This window comes from Saccopteryx bilineata, chromosome 4, assembly GCF_036850765.1.
Source record: "Saccopteryx bilineata isolate mSacBil1 chromosome 4, mSacBil1_pri_phased_curated, whole genome shotgun sequence".
In the NCBI taxonomy this organism is placed as follows: Eukaryota; Metazoa; Chordata; class Mammalia; order Chiroptera; family Emballonuridae; genus Saccopteryx; species Saccopteryx bilineata.
Genome location: NC_089493.1, coordinates 199,066,799 through 199,085,365, shown reverse-complemented (window position 1 = coordinate 199,085,365; position 18,567 = coordinate 199,066,799). Strand labels below are relative to the sequence as shown.

General features: G+C 60.5%; 1 protein-coding gene across 2 annotated transcripts in view; it reads right to left on the bottom strand.

Moving 5' to 3' along the window:
• Window positions 1–16,005, bottom strand: part of ADAP1 (ArfGAP with dual PH domains 1) — a 37,531-nt gene extending 21,526 nt beyond the window's left edge. Inside the window, exons 1-2 of one of the 2 annotated variants that reach the window (XM_066273574.1) lie at window positions 15,691–16,005; window positions 1,981–2,111 (exon numbers count right to left, since the gene is read on the bottom strand). In XM_066273574.1, the coding sequence (XP_066129671.1) occupies window positions 1,981–2,111; window positions 15,691–15,772 (213 nt within the window). In that variant the 5' untranslated portion in view covers window positions 15,773–16,005. The remainder of the gene's footprint in view (window positions 1–1,980; window positions 2,112–15,690) is intronic. The other variant, XM_066273573.1, reaches the window with a different exon arrangement.
• Between the last annotated feature and the right edge of the window lie 2,562 nt (window positions 16,006–18,567).

Here is an 18,567-nt window from a genome sequence, read left to right as displayed (position 1 = left end):
TGTCCCCCAGTGGGAAGCGGCTGGCCACGAATGGGGTGTCACAGGGGCTGCGGCTGGCGGCCCCATGACACCCAGAGCGGGAGGGAGCACAGAGGCTGAGCTGTGTGACCCCCAGGACAGCAGACCCAGAGGGATGTCTGTCTGCTCCCAGGGGCTGGGATGGGGGCAGGTGGGGAGCAGGGGCTGCCTGTGGGTGCCCGGCTTATTTCGGGACATGAAAATATTCTGAAATTAGATCCTGGTGGTTGCAGAGCCCTGTGAACACTACGCTTTAGAAAGGTGCACTGTATGGTGTGTGAGTTACACCTCAATAAAGCTGTTGTGAGTAAAAATAATCCTGGGCTCGAGCAGGCCTATGTTTGCTATAAACCCTAAAACCACAAAAGAAGAGGTTGATCAGCCTGACAACACCAAAGTGAAATGTTTCCACTGCAAAACCCCCACGAGCCAAGTCAAGAGACAACGGAGAGAAGCGTCAGCTCCTCCCTCAAATGCGTGAATGCGTGAGAACCCCAAGACAAGGGAAGTGACTCCCAGGGTCAGGGCACGGAGACACTGATGATCGGAAGGTCCCAGTAGATGCTGGGCTTCACTCGAGATAAGACAAGAAGACCCCAGAGGGACACTGCCTCTCCTCTTCCTCAGCAAAGGGGAGCAGGGAGCCCTTGCGTGGACTTGGGAGAGGGGGAGGGGGGCTGTAGCACGTCACCCCTGACGGTGCCACTTCCGCGTCCAGGAGCTGGGCTTCCCCTAACCCCCACCTGCACCAGGTGACGCCTCTCCCAGGCTGGTCACTGGCCCCGGTTGGTGGGAGGAGATGGACACCCGTGTCCATCCAGAGGGGCCAGCTCTCTTGTTGTGAGGACAACACAGGGGACGTGAAGCCCCTCGGCCCTGCCCCCGTCTCCCTGCAGACCCCTTCCTGAGCATCTGCAGACAGAACCAGGGGCGTCCCAGCAGAGCAGGAGTCTGGGTCCCTCTCCCCTCCTTCCTGACAGGGCACCACACCACCAAGTAGTTTCTAGCCGGGGCCTCAGAGCCCAGCCCAGGGTGGCACCAGGGCGTGCCTTCCCGTGTTCTGCACAACAGGTGAGGTCAGGATGTTTCCAGCCACACTTGGCGAGTGTCCCATGCAGTGACCTTGCTCAACGCAGAACTGTGCATTTGTAACAAGCTCCCAGGGGAAGCCAGTGCCACTGAGTTACAATGACAGCAGGGCACCAGTGACCCCCAGGTCGGGCACACATGGGCTACCAACCCTGGATGCCCCGAGCCCATGGCCGGCCCCACCCGAGCCAGCAGCTTCTCTCACTGCACAACCACTCTATGTCCTGCAGCGGGACCTCGAGTAGCCACTGGCTCTGCTCCTCAGCCCCCACCCCTCTCCCCACAGCCGCCATGGGTCAGACCCCACCTGCTCCACCTCTCCTGCTCTCCTACACCCCACCTGGTGGTCTCCCCAGCCCACGCCTCTCCCCACTTGGTCTGGGCTGGGGGGCCCTCCTGCCACCCAGTGTGAGTCACCACCTTGCCCTCCCCAAGGTCCTCCCAGGGCCAGCCACCGCCCCAGCCCCTGGGTTCAGTGAGAGCTCAGCAGACATGGGTCAGAGTGGACGGGCTCTGTCACCCGCATGGCACCCACATGCCCTATGACCAGGGCCTGTCCCTGCACAGCTGAGCACCAGAGCCCCAGGAGTTGGGATTTGAGGTGTTGGGATCAGAGGCCCAGGAGCGGCCAGTGGAGGGGACCCTTGGCCCTCTCTCTGCAGCTGCCCCACAGGGAGGTGGGGAGAGTCGGCCCAGTTGCATCCAGCGACGAGGGTGAGGGTGGGGTGCAGCTGCACAGGAGGGACCCCCGGCCTCAGATCCCCACCAGGCCGAGCCCTAGAGCCTGGAGAACCAGGGATGAAGGGACCTTCAAGGGCCAGGCCGAGGTCCCCAGGGTGGCCTTGAGTGTCCGCCCCCCAGCCTTGGCCGTACCTCCACTTGGGCCTCCTCCCAGGTGTCCAGGCGAACGGACTTGACCTTGCTGACCTGGGGGATGTTGCGGTGGATGCCGGAGCAGCTCAAGCAGATGAACACCCCCAGGGTGTACGAGGCCCAGTCGGGATCTGGAAGGCAGAGGGCAGAGCCTGGGTGAGAGGGAGCCCAGGCCCGCGAGGGCCTCCTGTGGCCTCGGTCCCCCATCTGAGCAACAGGCGGCTGGTGAGATCCCCAGGGTCACTGGCTCTGAGGACCCCAGGCAGGGCTCAGGGCCCCCCCCCCCGAGGAGCAGCAGCCCACTCAACACCCGGCTGCCCTGGGGCCAGAGCAGCCCAGACCCCCGAGTGGACACTCCATCACGTGGGGGACACTGATGATGGCACATCCGAGAATGGACCACACGCCCAGCGACGACAGCACGTGATTAGAGCGGACGTGTCTGGTGTGCAGAGGACCCTGGCTTGCTCGTGCCTGCGGGCACACCGGGGGACTCCGTGTGCCCACTTTACTGGAGAGGTTGAACAGACACGCGGGTGTGGATGACGCAGACCCAGCAGTGTGCTGACAACCCCCGCGTCCAGACAGGGAGAGGCGAGGGGCCCAGGCTTCCATCGGCTGAAATATTCACACTGACTGATGGCACAGGGGGCACTGTGGAGGAGGACACCAGGGAAGTGGGCCTTGTTGCCAGGAGCCCACAGAACCCTCTGACCAAGCAGGTTTAAATCAAGACGCCCGCTGAGGCCACCAGCTTGAGCGGGTTCGCAGGAAACTTCTCACCACGCCTCGTCCAGCCTAGAGGCTACTCCCCCAACACCCAGCGGGCCCTTGCCCCCTGCATGCCCCCCGCATGCCCCCGGCGTGGCCAGGCCACGCTCCCGAGAGCACAGCGCTGACCCCACCCTGCAGTGACCACAGCCGGAGGGCCCAGGAGTCCAAGAGCCTGGGCGTCATGGAGTTGGCCACCTGCACGCTGCCAAGTCTGGACACTTTTCTCTGTGACACAGGGCTGTGCCCACATACAGACCACACACAGGCCGCCACAGGCCACTTCCCTCAGGGACCTTCAGAGAACTCAGCCTGATACCAGGAGTGAGAGCCCCTCAGACACTGAATGTCCATGCAGCACAGTGGGGGGGGATGCACCTGTAAGTGGAGGGTTTGGTGGGGGGCACCGTTAGTTCCTGGGCTAAGGACCACCAGCCCCAGGCCCTGGGAGGGTCACACCACGCTGGGCACAGGTCACCTCCTTGAAGGGTCAGTGGCAGTACAGCTGGTGCTTGCTGTCCACCAGCGCATAGCTCATTGTCCAGTCTCCACTCTGAAGGCTGGGACGAGCCGAGCGGAGGAAGGAGAGGCCAGGGAGGCGGTCAGCTGGCCCGAGACACACAGCTTCTGAGTGACACTCGGAACAGAGAAGTTTCAGAGAAAAACAGCTGCGTCATCCGCGGGCCCGGTGCCCAGCCCCAGGCTCTCCGTGGGGGCTGTGAGCAGGGAGCCCGCCACCCACAGTGGGGGGATGGGCGGGAGGACAGGCACACTGGGGTCTGTGGGAGGGGTGGCCGGTGTGGGAAGGGGCTCCAGGTAGATCTGGGGTGGGGTGGGGATACTTCCCCCCACACCGTGTCCCCCCACACAGGGACACGGAGGCTGGTGCTCTGAGGCCACCGGGAGGGGAGGTCCCGCCCCGACCCCCTCCCTGCACTGAGCTCGTTGACAGAGGAGGTGCCCACCAGGGCCTCCAAAGGTGGCAGCTTCCCTGAGACCCCGTGGCCTTGGAGCCTTGGTTCTGGGGGGGCCTGACCCCAGCTCAGAAGAGCTGTGATTGAGGGCCTGAGGAACAGGGGCCATCCCACAGGCAGGCACATCTGTCCCCTGGCCCTGGAAGCCTCAGCCATGCTTGGAAGGCGCACAGCACACCAACGCTCTTTGGAAGGTTCCAGGGACTTCTCACCACGCCTCGTCCGGCCCAGAAGCTACTCCCCCAACACCTAGCGGGTCCTTGCCCCCTGCATGCCCCAGCCCTATGTCACCACACACCCCTGACCAGCGGGGGACACCCCCATGCGTCCTGTCAGGAGCCCCTCATGTCTCCACAGCACTTGCCTCTCTGGGCATTTGTGGTCATTTGCCTGTTGACCATGCACTGTCTCGGCCCCGCCCAGCAGCCCTGACCAGACGCCTGGACTGCCCGGCCAGCTGTATTCCTAGCTCCCTTCCAGCCCTGCAGGGTGACCACCTGGGGACACCACGGGACAGGCTACAACTTGCTGCGGTGGCTAGGGCTGGGAAGGGACCAGAAGCCAGGATCTGCAGGGTTGGTGGGGCCTGAGCTTGTGGGACAGAGGCCCCAGAGGGAGGGAAATGGGGTCTGGGGTGGGGAGAAGGCCACGTCCCCTAGTTCGAGCCTCTGTGGTGTCAGGGACACTTCAAACAACCTGACAGGAGAGCCCGCCTATGGCCAAGGTCTTACTGGTTCTGGTGCCGCTCACGCAATTTGACCGCTGCAGAGGACAATGCAGCGTCCACCCCACGGTCCCACCCACCGGGCGCTCCCTGGGCACGGCCCACGCCAGGACACCACGGGGCACCAGGCTGGCAGCCACCTGCTCAGGCCCCGGGAGCCGGCTCCCTCTTTGCGACAACGCTGCTCCGGCAGGAAGTGAGGAAATGAGCAGGGAGGCTGGGCGGGCCACACACACACCGACCAGCCCAGTGGGGCAGCGGCTCTGACCACAGGACCCCAGGTGAGACACGGGGCGCGCAGGGGCGCGCAGGGACCGGGGCCCAGGGGTCTCTGCGCCCCGCCCACAGCCGCGCCCACGGGCCAGCCTGCGGCGCAGTGACTGGCACGGGCTGCCCAGGGGAGGGCGGAGCAGCCAGGGCAGAGGTGGGGCCACGGCCCAAGAAGCAGGTTTCAGCTGGAAAATCATGCAGGGCGGGGCGGTGGCCCGGTTCCCACAGCCGGACTGGGGAGCTGGGGTGTCCTCAGCCCTGCTGCCCAGAGGCCAACCTGCGGGACCCAGCAGGGAACGCGGGTTCCACGCAGTCGAAAACATGTACTGTCTGGCCCTTTAAGAGAACCAGTGCCCACCCTGCTTCCGAGGGACAAACGGGTGCGACACACAGGAGTGAACCCAGGAGGGCTGTGCTCAGATGGGTGGTCACGGCTGTCACTAACATCCTCTCTCTGGGAAAATCGGCCCTGAGGACCCAGGAGAGGTCACACGCCTGCCTGGCGTCTTGCAGCTGGCACGAGGACCCACCGGGGTACAACTCAGGGCTGCGGGACCCAGGCCCGCGCCCACCTGGTGCATGGGGATGTGCTCACGCGTGTGCCAGCCCGCAAACCCAGCGTGAGCAGCGGCTTCTACGAGGGCTCAAGGAAGTTTCAGATGAGGAAACGGAGACACTAAGCCTTTTGCACAACAGAAAGTCCCTGCATCACGTCCACCTCCACACAGCCCTCCCCACCCAGCCGGGGCCAGGAGAGACGGGAAGGGAGGCGTGTCCACATGGACGCAAAGCTGCACATCCTAAGCTTAGTGGGAGGAGGGCCTGTGGTGGGCGGCGCTGGCTGGGGCACCCCAGCACCGGGACCCCTTTGTCCGGCCAGGAGCCCCACACCCTTGTCCCAGGCTCCTCTCCAGGGCATCCCTCCGCCCGGGCCCAACAGAGGAGCTGTCCAGAGCCTGCTCCTCCTCTCTGGTCCTCTGTGGGCACCCAGGACTCAGGAATTCCCTGCCCAGTGGGCTGCAGTCGGCCTTCTTCAGGGTCTGAGCTCACCCAGGACAGACCACGAGGCCCATCAGTCCACCCTGGGCTGTGCAGTAAGGGGGGGGGGGGGTCGGGCCTGAGGCTCCGGGAACACTCCTGCAGGTGTCCCTGGGCCCCACCTTCCTCTCAGCTGGGGAGACCCCCCCCCCGGCGGCTCAAGGAAGACTGTCAGAGGCCACCAGCCCCCCCTGCTCCCTGGTCGTCAGTGCCTGCCCTTGCCCTGTCTTCTCCAGGGCGCTCTGAGATGACTCAGCCACCTTACCCCTTCCAGGAGGTAGACTGACACACCTGGACAGGTGAGGCAGATGGTCCTGAGCCAGGCCCAGCCCGTGTGTCCCCTCGGCCAAGGCCCAGCAGGGGGAGGGTGGGCTGGCCAGGCCCTGGGCCCAGCTCCAGAGACCTCTGCTCGTTCCAAAGTGAGGCCCAGCAGGGGAGGGTGAAGTTCTGCTGGTGACAGCATTCAGCGGGTGCTGGGCCAGCCCAGGTGGGAAGGGCAGGCCTGGTGCCCCCCACGCCCCAGTTGCTCACCGCCAGGAGCCAGGAGCTGCCCCTCCACACACAGCTCCATCGGTGCGGCAGCCCAGGTCCCCTCGCCCTGCTGCACAGGTGACACCTCTCTGTCCTGTCTCCCTGCTGGAGTCTAAGCTCCAGAGGCCTGGCGGGTGCCGCACTCAGGAGGCTTGATGCTCCTGGCACCTGGCTGAGTGAGGTGGGCACCTTCTTCTCCCGTTGGCCTTCCTCTTAGCGGGGGGAACCCTGCTCCCAATCCACTGATAGCACAGGGCCCCAGCTGTGCCCTGACCCCCGCCCCCCATCCAGGGGCCTTCTGGCACATTCTGGCTCTCTCCTGCACCTTCATTCAGTCCCCCACTCGCCCAGCTTACACGTGAGGCCAGGTTTCAAAGTCCATCTCAGACCCCAAGTTCCCTCTCAGCCAACCCCCGTGTACACCTCCATGTCCCTTCTCGTCCCCCCCACTGCAGGTCCCTCGGCCTCTGCGGTGCTAACCTGGTGCCTCCTCCTGGGGGTCCTCCCACCAGCCCCCCCATCCAGGCTCCAGGCTCATCCCCCCTCGGGACGTCCTCCCTTGTACCTCATCTGGTCTCCCAGCTGTAAGAATTATTTTAGGGCTGTGTCCCAGTGGGGTCACACAACAACGTTGGGAATGTTCCAAACGCCACTGACTTGTTCCCTTTCAATGGTCAATTTTTTTTCTTTACAGAGACAGAGAGAGAGAGACAGACAGGAACGGAGAGATGAGAAGCATCAATCATCAGTTTTTCGCTGTGACACCTTAGTTGTTCATTGATTGCTTCCTCATATGTGCCTTGACCAGGGGCTACAGCAGACCGAGTAACCCCTTGCTCGAGCCAGCGACCTTGGGCTCAAGCTGGTGAACTTTTGCTCAAACCAGATGAGCCCGCGCTCAAGCTGGCGACCTCGGGGTCTCGAACCTGGGTCCTCCGCATCCCAGTCCGACGCTCTATCCACTGCGCCACCGCCTGGTCAGGCTCAACGGTCAATTTTATGCCATGTGAATTTCACGTCAAATAAGAAGAGAAACCATACGCCCTTGGTGTTCTGCACCCGGTTTCCTGGGCCCTCCAGGCGCCTGCCTCCTACGGGCGCGCAGCACCGCACGCCGCCACCTCTGCAGAGTGTTTGCACCAGCCCCAGGCCCTGGCTCTCACTCACGGCCACCCATCTCAGGCCTCCAGACTGTCCCTGGCCACCTGGACTCACTGCCCGTCTCAGAGAGGCTGCTGGGAGGTCGGCACAGGAGGCACGGGGAACATCTCCCCCCTGGGCACCCTCCCTGGCCCTCTGGAGCCTGCTCAAGTCCTGCAGGGGGCGGACGTCCAGGGGAGTGTGGAGAGGAAGTGGTAGTGAGTGGTGGTCAGTGGCAGCTCCTAGCACAGGAGCCGCTGCCCATCCCTGACCGGCCCCTGTGGGCAGCTATGACATGCTCCTAGGGCAACCAGCACACGGCTAGGCCAGCAGGAGCCCAGTGCCCATCGGCGGGTGAACGGATAAAGAAAGTACGATTTTGGCCCTGGCCGGTTGGCTCAGCGGTAGAGCGTCGGCCTAGCGTGCGGAGGACCCGGGTTCGATTCCCGGCCAGGGCACACAGGAGAAGCGCCCATTTGCTTCTCCACCCCTCCGCCGCGCTTTCCTCTCTGTCTCTCTCTTCCCCTCCCGCAGCCAAGGCTCCATTGGAGCAAAGATGGCCCGGGTGCTGGGGATGGCTCTGTGGCCTCTGCCTCAGGCGCTAGAGTGGCTCTGGTCGCAACATGGCGACGCCCAGGATGGGCAGAGCATCGTCCCCTGGTGGGCAGAGCATCGCCCCATGGTGGGCGTGCCGGGTGGATCCCGGTCGGGCGTATGCGGGAGTCTGTCTGACTGTCTCTCCCTGTTTCCAGCTTCAGAAAAATACAAAAAAAAAAAAAAAAGTACGATTTTTCCACAGAGGGGAGTATCACTCGGTCTCATAAAAGGAAGGAAATAGAAACCGAAAGAAAGCTGGCGTTGCCACAATATTCATCAAAGACTGACGTCAGGACCAAACTGTGAAAGAGACCAGAGACTTGCTGCATAACGATAAAGAAGTCAACCAAACAAGAGAACGGAATGTTTCTAGATCTCTATGTACCCAACATGGAAGCAATTCAATTCACTGTATTAACTGAATAATATAAGTCCATTATTAACGGACCTAACAGGAGAAGATTATATACTAGTAAGGGCCTTTGATACCTCACTTCATCGATGGATAGGTCACCCAGGCCAAATCAGTCAGAAAACGTTGGCCTGAAAGGGCATGTGAGGCCAGTGGACTTAACAGACATTTATAGAACATCTCACCCAAAATCAACATAATACACATTTTTCTATAGCACACACAGAATATTTGCCAGAATAGATATATTTTTTTATTCATTTTAGAGAGGAGAGGGAGAGACAGAGGGAGAGAGAGAGAGAGGAGAGACAGAGAGAGAGAAGGGGGGGGAGGAGCTGGAAGCATCAACTCCCATATGTGCCTTGACCAGGCAAGCCCAGGGTTTCGAACCGGCGACCTCAGCAATTCCAGGTCGACGCTTTATCCACTGCGCCACCACAGGTCAGGCCTGTTTGGGGTTTTTTTTGAGAGAGAGAGAGAGAGAGAGAGAGAGAGACAAGAAGACCAAGCTGTTCCTGTATGCGCCCTGACCAGGGATCAAACTAGCAACCTGTGCTTCCGGACGACGCTCTAACCAACCGACCTACCTGGCCAGGGCCACAAAACAAATCTTAATACATTGAATAAGACCGAAATCAGATCGAGCATCTTTTCTGACTATAAAACTAAAAATGATAAGACAAAAACGGGAAAATCCCCAGGTATTTGTGGATTAACGCACTATTGAACAATCAACGGGTCAAAGGGAAAAAAAAATATTTAATGCCTGAAACACACAAAAATAAAAACATACAATAATTTAATAAATGCAGCAAAGGCCATTCTAAGAGGGGGGTTTATGATGGGTGATAGAGGCTCTCATCAAGGAGAAAAAATCTTGACCCGACTCCACACCTCAAAAACCAGAAGAAAAAGAACAGATGATGCCCACAGGCAGCGAAGATGCTCAATGTCACTAGTCGGCCAGGAAATGCGGGTCCAAACCACAGTGAGACGTCCCCTCGCGCCTGCTGCAGTGGCCGTCCTGAAGGGCCGGACGCCACCGTGGTGCAGCGCGGAGGGCACGGAGGAAGGGAAGCCGCGTGCGCGGTTGGCTGGAATAAGGGGACCACCAGGACACGCCGCAGGTCCACTTCTGCGTGCTGACCCAAAGGAAATGAGAACACCAGTGAAACGGTGTGTGCCACCGTGTTCACGCGGCACCATTTACGGCAGCCAGGATGCGACAGGGCCAAGGGTCTGGGTAGAGGACGAGGAGGGGACGGTGTGGCAGTGCGGGCATGGGGGAGGGGACGATGTGGCAGTGTGGGCACGGGGGAAGCCTCCTCAGCAGGAGGGGACGACGTGGGTGGATGTGACGTAACGGGTGTTACACTAAGTGAAACAAGCCAGGGAAAGACGGACACCACGTGTGGCGCTTAAGAAAAACAAGCCAAAGCCCTGGCCGGTTGGCTCAGTGGTAGAGCATGGGCCTGGCGTGCAGAAGTCCCGAGTTCGATTCCCGGCCAGGGCACACAGGAGAGGCGCCCATCTGCTTCTCCACCCCTCCCCCTCTCCTTCCTCTCTGTCTCTCTCTTCCCCTCCCACAGCCGAGGCTCCATTGGAGCAAAGATGGCCTGGGCGCTGGGGATGGCTCTGTGGCCTCTGCCTCAGGCGCTGGAGTGGCTCTGGTCGCAACAGAGCATCGCCCCCTGGTGGGCATGCCGGGTGGATCCCGGTTGGGCGCACGCGGGAGTCTGTCTGACTGCCTCCCTGTTTCCAGCTTCGGAAAAATGAAAAAAAAAAAAAAAGAAAAACAAACCGAAACCCCCAAACTCATACAACGGAGGGATGGTGGTCAGAGGGGCACCGACAAAATGGGTGGAGGGTGGTTAAAAGGAAAAACTTCCCGTAGTAAGAGAAGTCCGGGATGCCGTGCACAGCCTGGTGACCACAGCGAAGGCCGTACTGTGTGTCTGAAAGGCTGCTGGGGGTAGGCCTTCAACGTGCTCATTGCAAGAAACAGGAATTGTAGCTGTGGGCGGTGATGGATGTTAGCTACACTTACTGTGGTGCCCATTTCACAATAGATAAACATTGAACCACGTTGTACACCTTGGACTAATACAAGTTATATGTCAATTATATCTCTCTTTAAGAGAGAGACAGCGAAAGGAAAGGAGGAAGGAAGGAAGGAGGGAGGGAGGGAGGGAGGGAGGAAGGAAGGAAGGAAGGAAGAAGGGAAGGAGGGAAGGAGGGAAGGAAAGGAGGGAAGGAAGGAAGGAAGGAGGGAGGGAAGGAAAGGAAAGGAAGGAAGGAAGGAAGGAGGGAGGGAAGGAAAGGAAAGGAAGGAAGGAAGGAGGGAGGGAGGAAGGAAGGAGGGAGGGAAGGAAAGGAAAGGAAGGAAGGAAGGAAGGAAGGAAGGAAGGAAGGAAGGAAGGAAGGAGGGAAGGAAAGGAAAGGAAGGAAGGAAGGAAGGAGGGAGGGAGGGAGGAGGGAGGGAGGAAGGAAGGAGGGAGGGAAGGAAAGGAAAGGAAGGAAGGAAGGAGGGAGGGAGGGAGGGAAGGAAAGGAAAGGAAGGAAGGAAGGAGGGAGGGAAGGAAGGAAGGAAGGAAGGAAGGAAGGAAGGAAGGAAAGGAAAGGAAAGGAGGGAAGGAAGGAAGGAAGGAAGGAAGGAAGGAAGGAAGGAAGGAAGGAAGGAAGGAAGGAAGGAGGAAGGGAGAGAAGCATTCACACAGGTTGCTTCCCATACGTGCCCTGACTGGGGATCAAACCCACAACCTTGGTGTTTTGGGACAATGCTCCAACTGACTGAGCCAACCGGCCAGGGCCTCAAATATTTTTAAAAAAAGAAAATTCTACAATATGCTACCACGTGGATGAACCTTGAGGACATTGTGCTCAGTGAAATAAGCCAGACCCAGGACACGTACTGAAATCCCACTTACATGAGGTGCGCATAGATGAGTTAATTCATAGGGAGGTGACAGTGGGCGGTGCCATGGGCTGGGGGTGGGGAACTAGTGTTTAATGGGTAGATCCTCAGGTTTGCAAGAGGAACAGAGTGATGGGGGTGGATGGTGACAACGGCTGTGCAGCAATGTGAGTATTCGGTACCACTGCACACGTCAAAATAGTGAAGTGGGCAAATTTTACATTATGTGTGTGTGTGAATATGTACAGTATAGATATATAGATAGATAGATAGATTTTTTTTTTTTTTTTTGAGAAGCAGGGAGAGAGAGACAGGAACATCAATCTGTTCCTGTCTAGGTCCTGACCGGAGGATCAAATGGGCAACCTCTGTGCTCTGGGATGATGCTCTAACAACCAACCGAGCTATTCCACAGGGTTTTTTTGTTTTTTTGTGGTTTTTTTTTTAAGAGAGACAGAGGAAGGGAGAGAGAGGGGAGGGGGAAGGGAAGCAGTCATTTGTTGTTCCATTCGGTCATGCATTTATTGGTTGCTTCCTGTGTGTGCCCCGACCAGGGATTGAACCCTCAACCTTGTCATTTAGGGATGATGCTTTTAACTGACTGAGCTAAACGGCCAGGGCCTGTTAAGTATATTTTAATACACACACACACACACACACACACACACACACACACGTTCCGGCCACCACAGTGGGCCTGAGAGAGTGAGACAGGAAGCAGTCAACAGAGGAGTCAACAAGAAAGTCCCAGGGCCTCTGCCACAGCGACCAGACCAGACCTCCCACCCCACCCCACCCCACGCCACGCAGGACCCTACAGAGCCCTTCCAGCACTTTCCGTAGTGAAATGGGATCGTGCAGCGACTCACGGGTGTGTGGATAAGTGCACGGGTGGTGCACCTGTGGGCAGGTGAATGTGCTCACTGCCCCTTAAAGTGGTTAAGAAAGTAACTCATGTAACTTTTGCTGGTCTAGTCCTCACTTCACGTTGTCAACAGGTTCTTAGAAACTGCTACTCTCAGGGAAACTGCACCGCAGCTCATTGACATGAGCAATTCGGTTTCTACGGCATACTCCAGTCACAACTTCTAAATAAGGACCCAAACACTCCTAACGTTAAACGGTAAAATAAATGTGACTTAAGCACAGACTTAAGATTAATAAAGACAAGTCCTGCAACCCACTGATTCCAGGTCAGGGTCACGGGGGGTGGAGCCGTTCCTGGCAGTTCCGGGCTCATGGTGGGACCATTAGCCAGGACACCCTTCCAGGCAGGGCCACCACACCCCACCCTCACTCAGACCGGGCAGTTTAAACTCCCTAGTTCCTCCCACGCGCACAGCTCAGGAGGCAGGAGGAGCCTAGCGTCCCTGAGAAAACCCATGAACACAGTGACCCCAGTGGGAAGCGATTTCTCTCGTCAATGTGACATGGCGACATTACTCAAGCACCTACTGTGTGTGTGACCACAGTGAAGAAGTATTTTTAAACCCCAAGAGCAGGTGCACTGCAGCCTCGGTCAAGATGTGGGGGGACTACTATCAGTGCAGCCCACTCCTCAGCAGCCCCCCACCAGCCACCCTCTCAGGGGACCCGCTCCCAAATGAGGCCCGATTCCTGGAAAGACCCCCTCCCCCCACCAAGGGGCTCCTGCCCCAGCTCTCAGCTACTTTTGAAAAGTCACCTCCATTTCTGGGGTTGAGCGCAGAGCTCCTGACTTGAATTCACCCCTTCGGGGCCTGGCAGGCACATGCTTCAGTCCCTGGCCAGCAAGGACAGGCCGGCAAGGCCACATCACGCAGACACGCCTGGGACGCGCTCAGACACACCCAGAGCAGCAGGGTCGTCACGCACGGTGTCCCAAGCCATCCACCTTGCCAGAGAGAAAGGTCTGGCTGAGCCCAGGCCTCTCATATAAGGAGGCCTGCGTGCTACGGGCCGTTGAGCCCAGGTGAAGTGCATCAAAGCACCATGAAAGTATCACCCACAGCCCAACTCAATTAAAGAGCTGAGGCCCCACGTCCTTCTAGCACAAGATATGGAGCTCGAAGGGAAGACTGTCCCAACGGGTCAGTGACTCAGGCAGTGCAGTGGTCACACCTTCCCCTGTCCCAACGGAGACCCCCTCCCAGGCCTGTGACGAGAAGTGCCTCTCTGGGCGGCTGTGAGACAGGGGCCCAGGTTCAAGGGCGTGGGGGAAGGTCTGGAAGCAAACGCTGGGGGGCTGCAGGGATCCCCCAGACTGTCTCTCTCCCAGCAGCCGTCACAGGGCCCGCTGGCCAGGACTACCCATGTCTATACCCAAACACTCCAGGCCTGCTCTGTGTCCTACTGCCTAGAGCCAATGCCCCGGGGACCCCACCTGGTGATGCCCAGCGCCTGGCTCGTTGTGGCTGGAAAGAGCTAGGGGACAGGAGGGACAGGAGGGACAGGAGGGACAGGAGGGACAGGAGGCCCCAGCTGCACTGAACAAGGCTGACCAGCAGGGCTTCATCCCGAGAAGCACAGAGTAAGGGCGAGCGTCCCACGGGGACCCCGGGGCCACAGGGCAGCGAGGAGAAGGCAGGAAGAGGGCACGCAGAGCAGGGGCGCTGTGGCCGGCAGCAGAAGCCCTGGTCTGCCTGTGAGGCGTGTCCCCTGAGGCCGTTCAGGTCTGCGGGGCCTCAGTTTCCCCAGCTGTATAATGGGGACTGCTCACGTCTTGCCTGCTCCACGGGCCACCTATCAGATGGGGCAAGATGCGGACGTCAGGTACCAACTCTGAAAACTGGAGGGTTGGCCCAGGGCCAGGGAGGGCGGGGCTCAGTGGGAGTTGACCAAGGGCAGCGGCCCCTGGACCGAGAGGGTGGGCTAGGCGTGGCACCACACCAAGGAAGACCCCTCCCACCAGGCTGGAGCCCCAGGGGTGGCCGGAGGGAGGCCGCTCATGGGCAGTGTGACCAGGAGGGAGGCGGACAGGGCCAGCCCCCTCTCCTGACCCCTCCACCAGCCCAAGCCTGAGGGAGGCCCGTGCTGACCACCCCTTTCTCCCTGACGCCTCCCTGGCATGATCAGCTGCCCTGAACAGTGGAAATACAGGTCGGGGAGAGGGCGGGGGAGAGTCTAGGGTGAGGAGCTCCGCTGGCCGGAGCAGCCCAGGGCAATGACAATGCCGTCCCATCCACCGTCCGGCGGGTCCTACACTGCCCTGCTCAGCAGGCCGAGCAAAGGCCACCCCAGCCCACGTGGTCTCTGGGAAAGCCTGCCGCTGCCCCCTGTGGAGCACTCAAGCTCCTAGCGTGGCCTCGCCTGGCACACTGCAGTTGCCTGCCTGCCAGAGACCCCTCCTGGCCCAGTGGGTGGGCAGCAAGGGACAGCTGGAGACTGAGTCCTATTTGGAGACTGTCCAGTGGCTGCCCAGGTGTCTGGGGACAAGTGCAGGGTCTTCCACTCCCCTCCCTGGGGGCCTGGACCCCTCCATGTGTGAGGTGTGTTTGAGGGGTTCTGGCTAGGATCCCCCAGTGAAGTGTCCACTGTCCCCCTGGAGTGCCTGGGGGCAGTCCCTGAGCAGGGCCACCCTCCACACTGGGGGTGTGGGGGTGTGAGCAGCTGACCCTCTGGGGCTGTGCCTGCCCCACCCCAGAGGCAGGGCAGAGTCCTGCCAGTCCCAGGACAAGTAACCCAGGCCACCCAGGAGCAAAGTCCGGGAGCTGCCTGCCGGGGGATGGGGTGCAGGTGGGCCTGTTCCCGCGCCTGCGCTGGTGCCTCACCTGCACTGGCCACCTGCTCCAGAGCAGAGGCTCCGGCTGGGGGAAGGGCACCCTTTCCCATCTGTTCCACGTGTAGGAGGGGGCTTCCTCCCCCTGCTGGGGACACTGTGCAAAGGGTAACTCCAGAGGAGGGCCCATGACGTCACCTCCAGGTGGCCCGGCGCCAGGTGGACTCCCACACCCACGCACAGGAGCCCGTAGGCCAGCTCTCCCCATCTTTCCCTGCAGCCGGCCGCCGGCCGCGATTTCCTCTTTCTCTGCGGAGCCCGAGATTTCGCAACGCGGCGGTGGTCCGCGAGTGACAGCAAGACACGGAGCCCAGGGGGAGGAGGGGAGGAGGCGACACAGCCACAGGCCGGGGGCGTCGCGGGGCCGGCAGGTGCACTCGGGGGCCGCGCCCCAGCCGAGCGGGGACCAAGCTGCGCGGCCCGCGCCCCCAGCCACGCCGGCGCCATAGCGCCCTCCCCGTCCGGGTCTGGCATCCAGGCCGGCCCCCACCCAGACCGCCACCCACGCCGGCAGTATCCCCCGAGCCCGCACCCATCCCGGGCAGCATCCCCCGGCCCCGCTCCCGGCCGGCCCGCACCTACCCGGGTCGCCGCAGTCGGCACAGTGCGCGTTCCCGGGCCGCTGCAGCAGCTCCAAGACGGCCCTCTGCCACTCCCTGGCCATGGCAGCGATGCCGCCCGCCGCGAGCCGGGGCCGGGCCGGTCGGGAGCGTCTACGCCGCCGCGCTAGGGCCCCACGCAGGCCGCCAGCCGCCGCCGCCCCTGCGCCATCCTGGGCCGCCTCAGCCAGTGCGCGGGTTCCGCATTCCTGCCGCCCGGCCCGTCTCCGCCGCCGCCGCTCGTGTCGCCGCCGCGGCCGCCAAGCGTGTGCCGGCGCGGGGCCCGGGGCGCACGGCGCGCTCTGACCGGCACGGCCCGCGGGCGGCCCCCAGCGGCGCGGGCAGGCGGCCTCCTCGGGCGCCCGCCCAGGCGCCCCCAGCCCTCATGCCCCAGGGATCCACCTCGATGCCCACCCCTGTCCGAGCCCAACGCCCCACTCGCTCTGCACAAAGCCACCAGCCACACTGGTGGGGAGCTCGAGGGAACAGAGTAACTGCTGGCTTGGGTGGGTCATCGTGCAGTCATTTGGGCTGAGGACGGCACCGGACACCTTCTGGGCCCTTTCGGAGCAGTGCAGCACACCCAGACCGCTGCTGAACGCTTGGTGAGGGAAGGGGTGCTGCCCAGTGCGGGGCCTGGGGTCACACCATCCGTGCTCTAGGATTAGGCCGTGCCCTGCGTGGTGACAAGGCCAGCGGTGGGCGCTCAAGCCCACCCTCCATGCACAGCAGGGACAGGGCAAGGTGAGTCACCGTGCACTGGGCTAAGCCCTCCTGCACCAGGACCCCAAGCATGGAAGAGCCAGATAACAAAAAAGGTGTTTGGCCTGACCAGGCGGTGGCGCAGTGGATAGAGCTTCGGACTGGGATGCGGAAGGACCTAGGTTCGAGACCCCGAGGTCACCAGCTTGAGCACGGGCTTATCTGGCTTCAGCAAAAAAAAAGCTCACCAGCTTGGACCCAAGGTCGCTGGCTCCAGCAGGGAGTTACTCGGTCTGCTGAAGGCCCATGGTCAAGGCACATATGAGAAAGCAATCAATGAACAACTAAGGTGTCGCAATGTGCAACGAAAAACTAATGATTGGGACCTAGGTTCGAGACCCCGAGGTCGCCAGCTTGAGCACGGGCTTATCTGGCTTCAGCAAAAAAAAAGCTCACCAGCTTGGACCCAAGGTCGCTGGCTCCAGCAGGGAGTTACTCGGTCTGCTGAAGGCCCATGGTCAAGGCACATATGAGAAAGCAATCAATGAACAACTAAGGTGTCGCAATGTGCAACGAAAAACTAATGATTGATGCTTCTCATCTCTCCGTTCCTGTCTGTCTGTCCCTGTCTAGCCCTCTGACTCTCTCTCTGTCTCTGTAAATTAATTAATTAATTAATTTTAAAAAGGTGTTCGCTCCTCTGCACACCATGCATTTTCCAAATTCCTTCTATTTAATCATAAATGCAATGATACATCCTGTTAAGGAAAAACCAGAACAGCCCTGGCAGGATAGCTTGGTTGGTTAGAGTGTCATTCGGAAGGTTGCTGGTTCGACCCCTGGTCAGGGCACATCCAGGAACAGATTGATGTTCCTGCCTCTCTCTCTCTCTCCCATCTTCTCTCAGTAAAATCAATAAATTAAATTAAAAAAAATTTTTTTGCCCTGGCCGGTTGGCTCAGGAGTAGAGTTCGGCCTGGCGTGCGGGGGACCCGGGTTCGATTCCCGGCCAGGGCACATAGGAGAAGCGCCCATTTGCTTCTCCACCCCCCCCCTTCCTCTCTGTCTCTCTCTTCCCCTCCCGCAGCCAAGGCTCCATTGGAGCAAAGATGGCCTGGGCGCTGGGGATGGCTCCTTGGCCTCTGCCCCAGGCGCTAGAGTGGCTCTGGTTGCGGCAGAGCATCAACCCCTGGTGGGCAGAGCGTCGCCCCTGGTGTGCGTGCCGGGTGGATCCCGGTCGGGCGCATGCGGGAGTCTGTCTCTCCCCGTTTCCAGCTTCAGAAAAATACACACACACACACACACACACACACACAAAATTTAAAGCATAAATTGAAGCAGAGCCAGATTGAAAAACTACAGTCTCCCCCCCCCAGGCCTTTCTGAGCAGACCACCATTGATTGATGGACCACCTGGTCCTACTGGGCTTACCTGCTGGACTGCGCAGGAAGAATCTCCCAGAGCAGGAAGAAGAGGAGCCCCTCCCAAGTGTCACAACTTGCCGAGGACCCCACACCTCCCAGCTCCCAGCCCGCAGTGCCCCGCCCCAAACCCCTCCCTGAGGAGGACCCAAGAGAAACTGCCCTGGACACCTTGTGTCCTTGTTCCTGACAAGGGGACACCCCACCACCTGGACTTCTGGGACTTCCAAACAAGAATGGACGTGACCACCAAGAAACCGTCTGGCCCTCCAAGTCCTCTGTGCATGAGCAGCTGTTTGGCGTGAGAATGACCTGGACTCCTCTTCAGAGACGCGAGGGGTTCGGTGGCCACGGCGGAGGCTGGCAGGATGCTCTGAGTTGGAAACTCAGGTCTCATGATCCCACCCCTTGATGGAGCCTGAGGTCACCCAGCAGAGGGTGTCACCTGGCCAAGTTGGCCCCGACCTTGGCATGGTGGGAGGAGGTGCAGGCACTGCCCTCCAGAAGCAGACCCACCCTTGAGCCCCCTCCACACACACACGTGTCAGAGCTCTTGAGCTGAGCGACCACAAGGTCTAGGAGTGGCACTGGGCAAGATGGACCCGGCCCAGAGCCCTCCAGGGGCCCCACTCCCTTCCGCTCTTGGGCAGGCGGGCTGTGGCCACAAGGCTCCTTCCCCGGGGAGCTGGGCGTGTAGCTGGAGAGGAAGTTGGGTCTGGAAGGCTCTTCAGGGCCC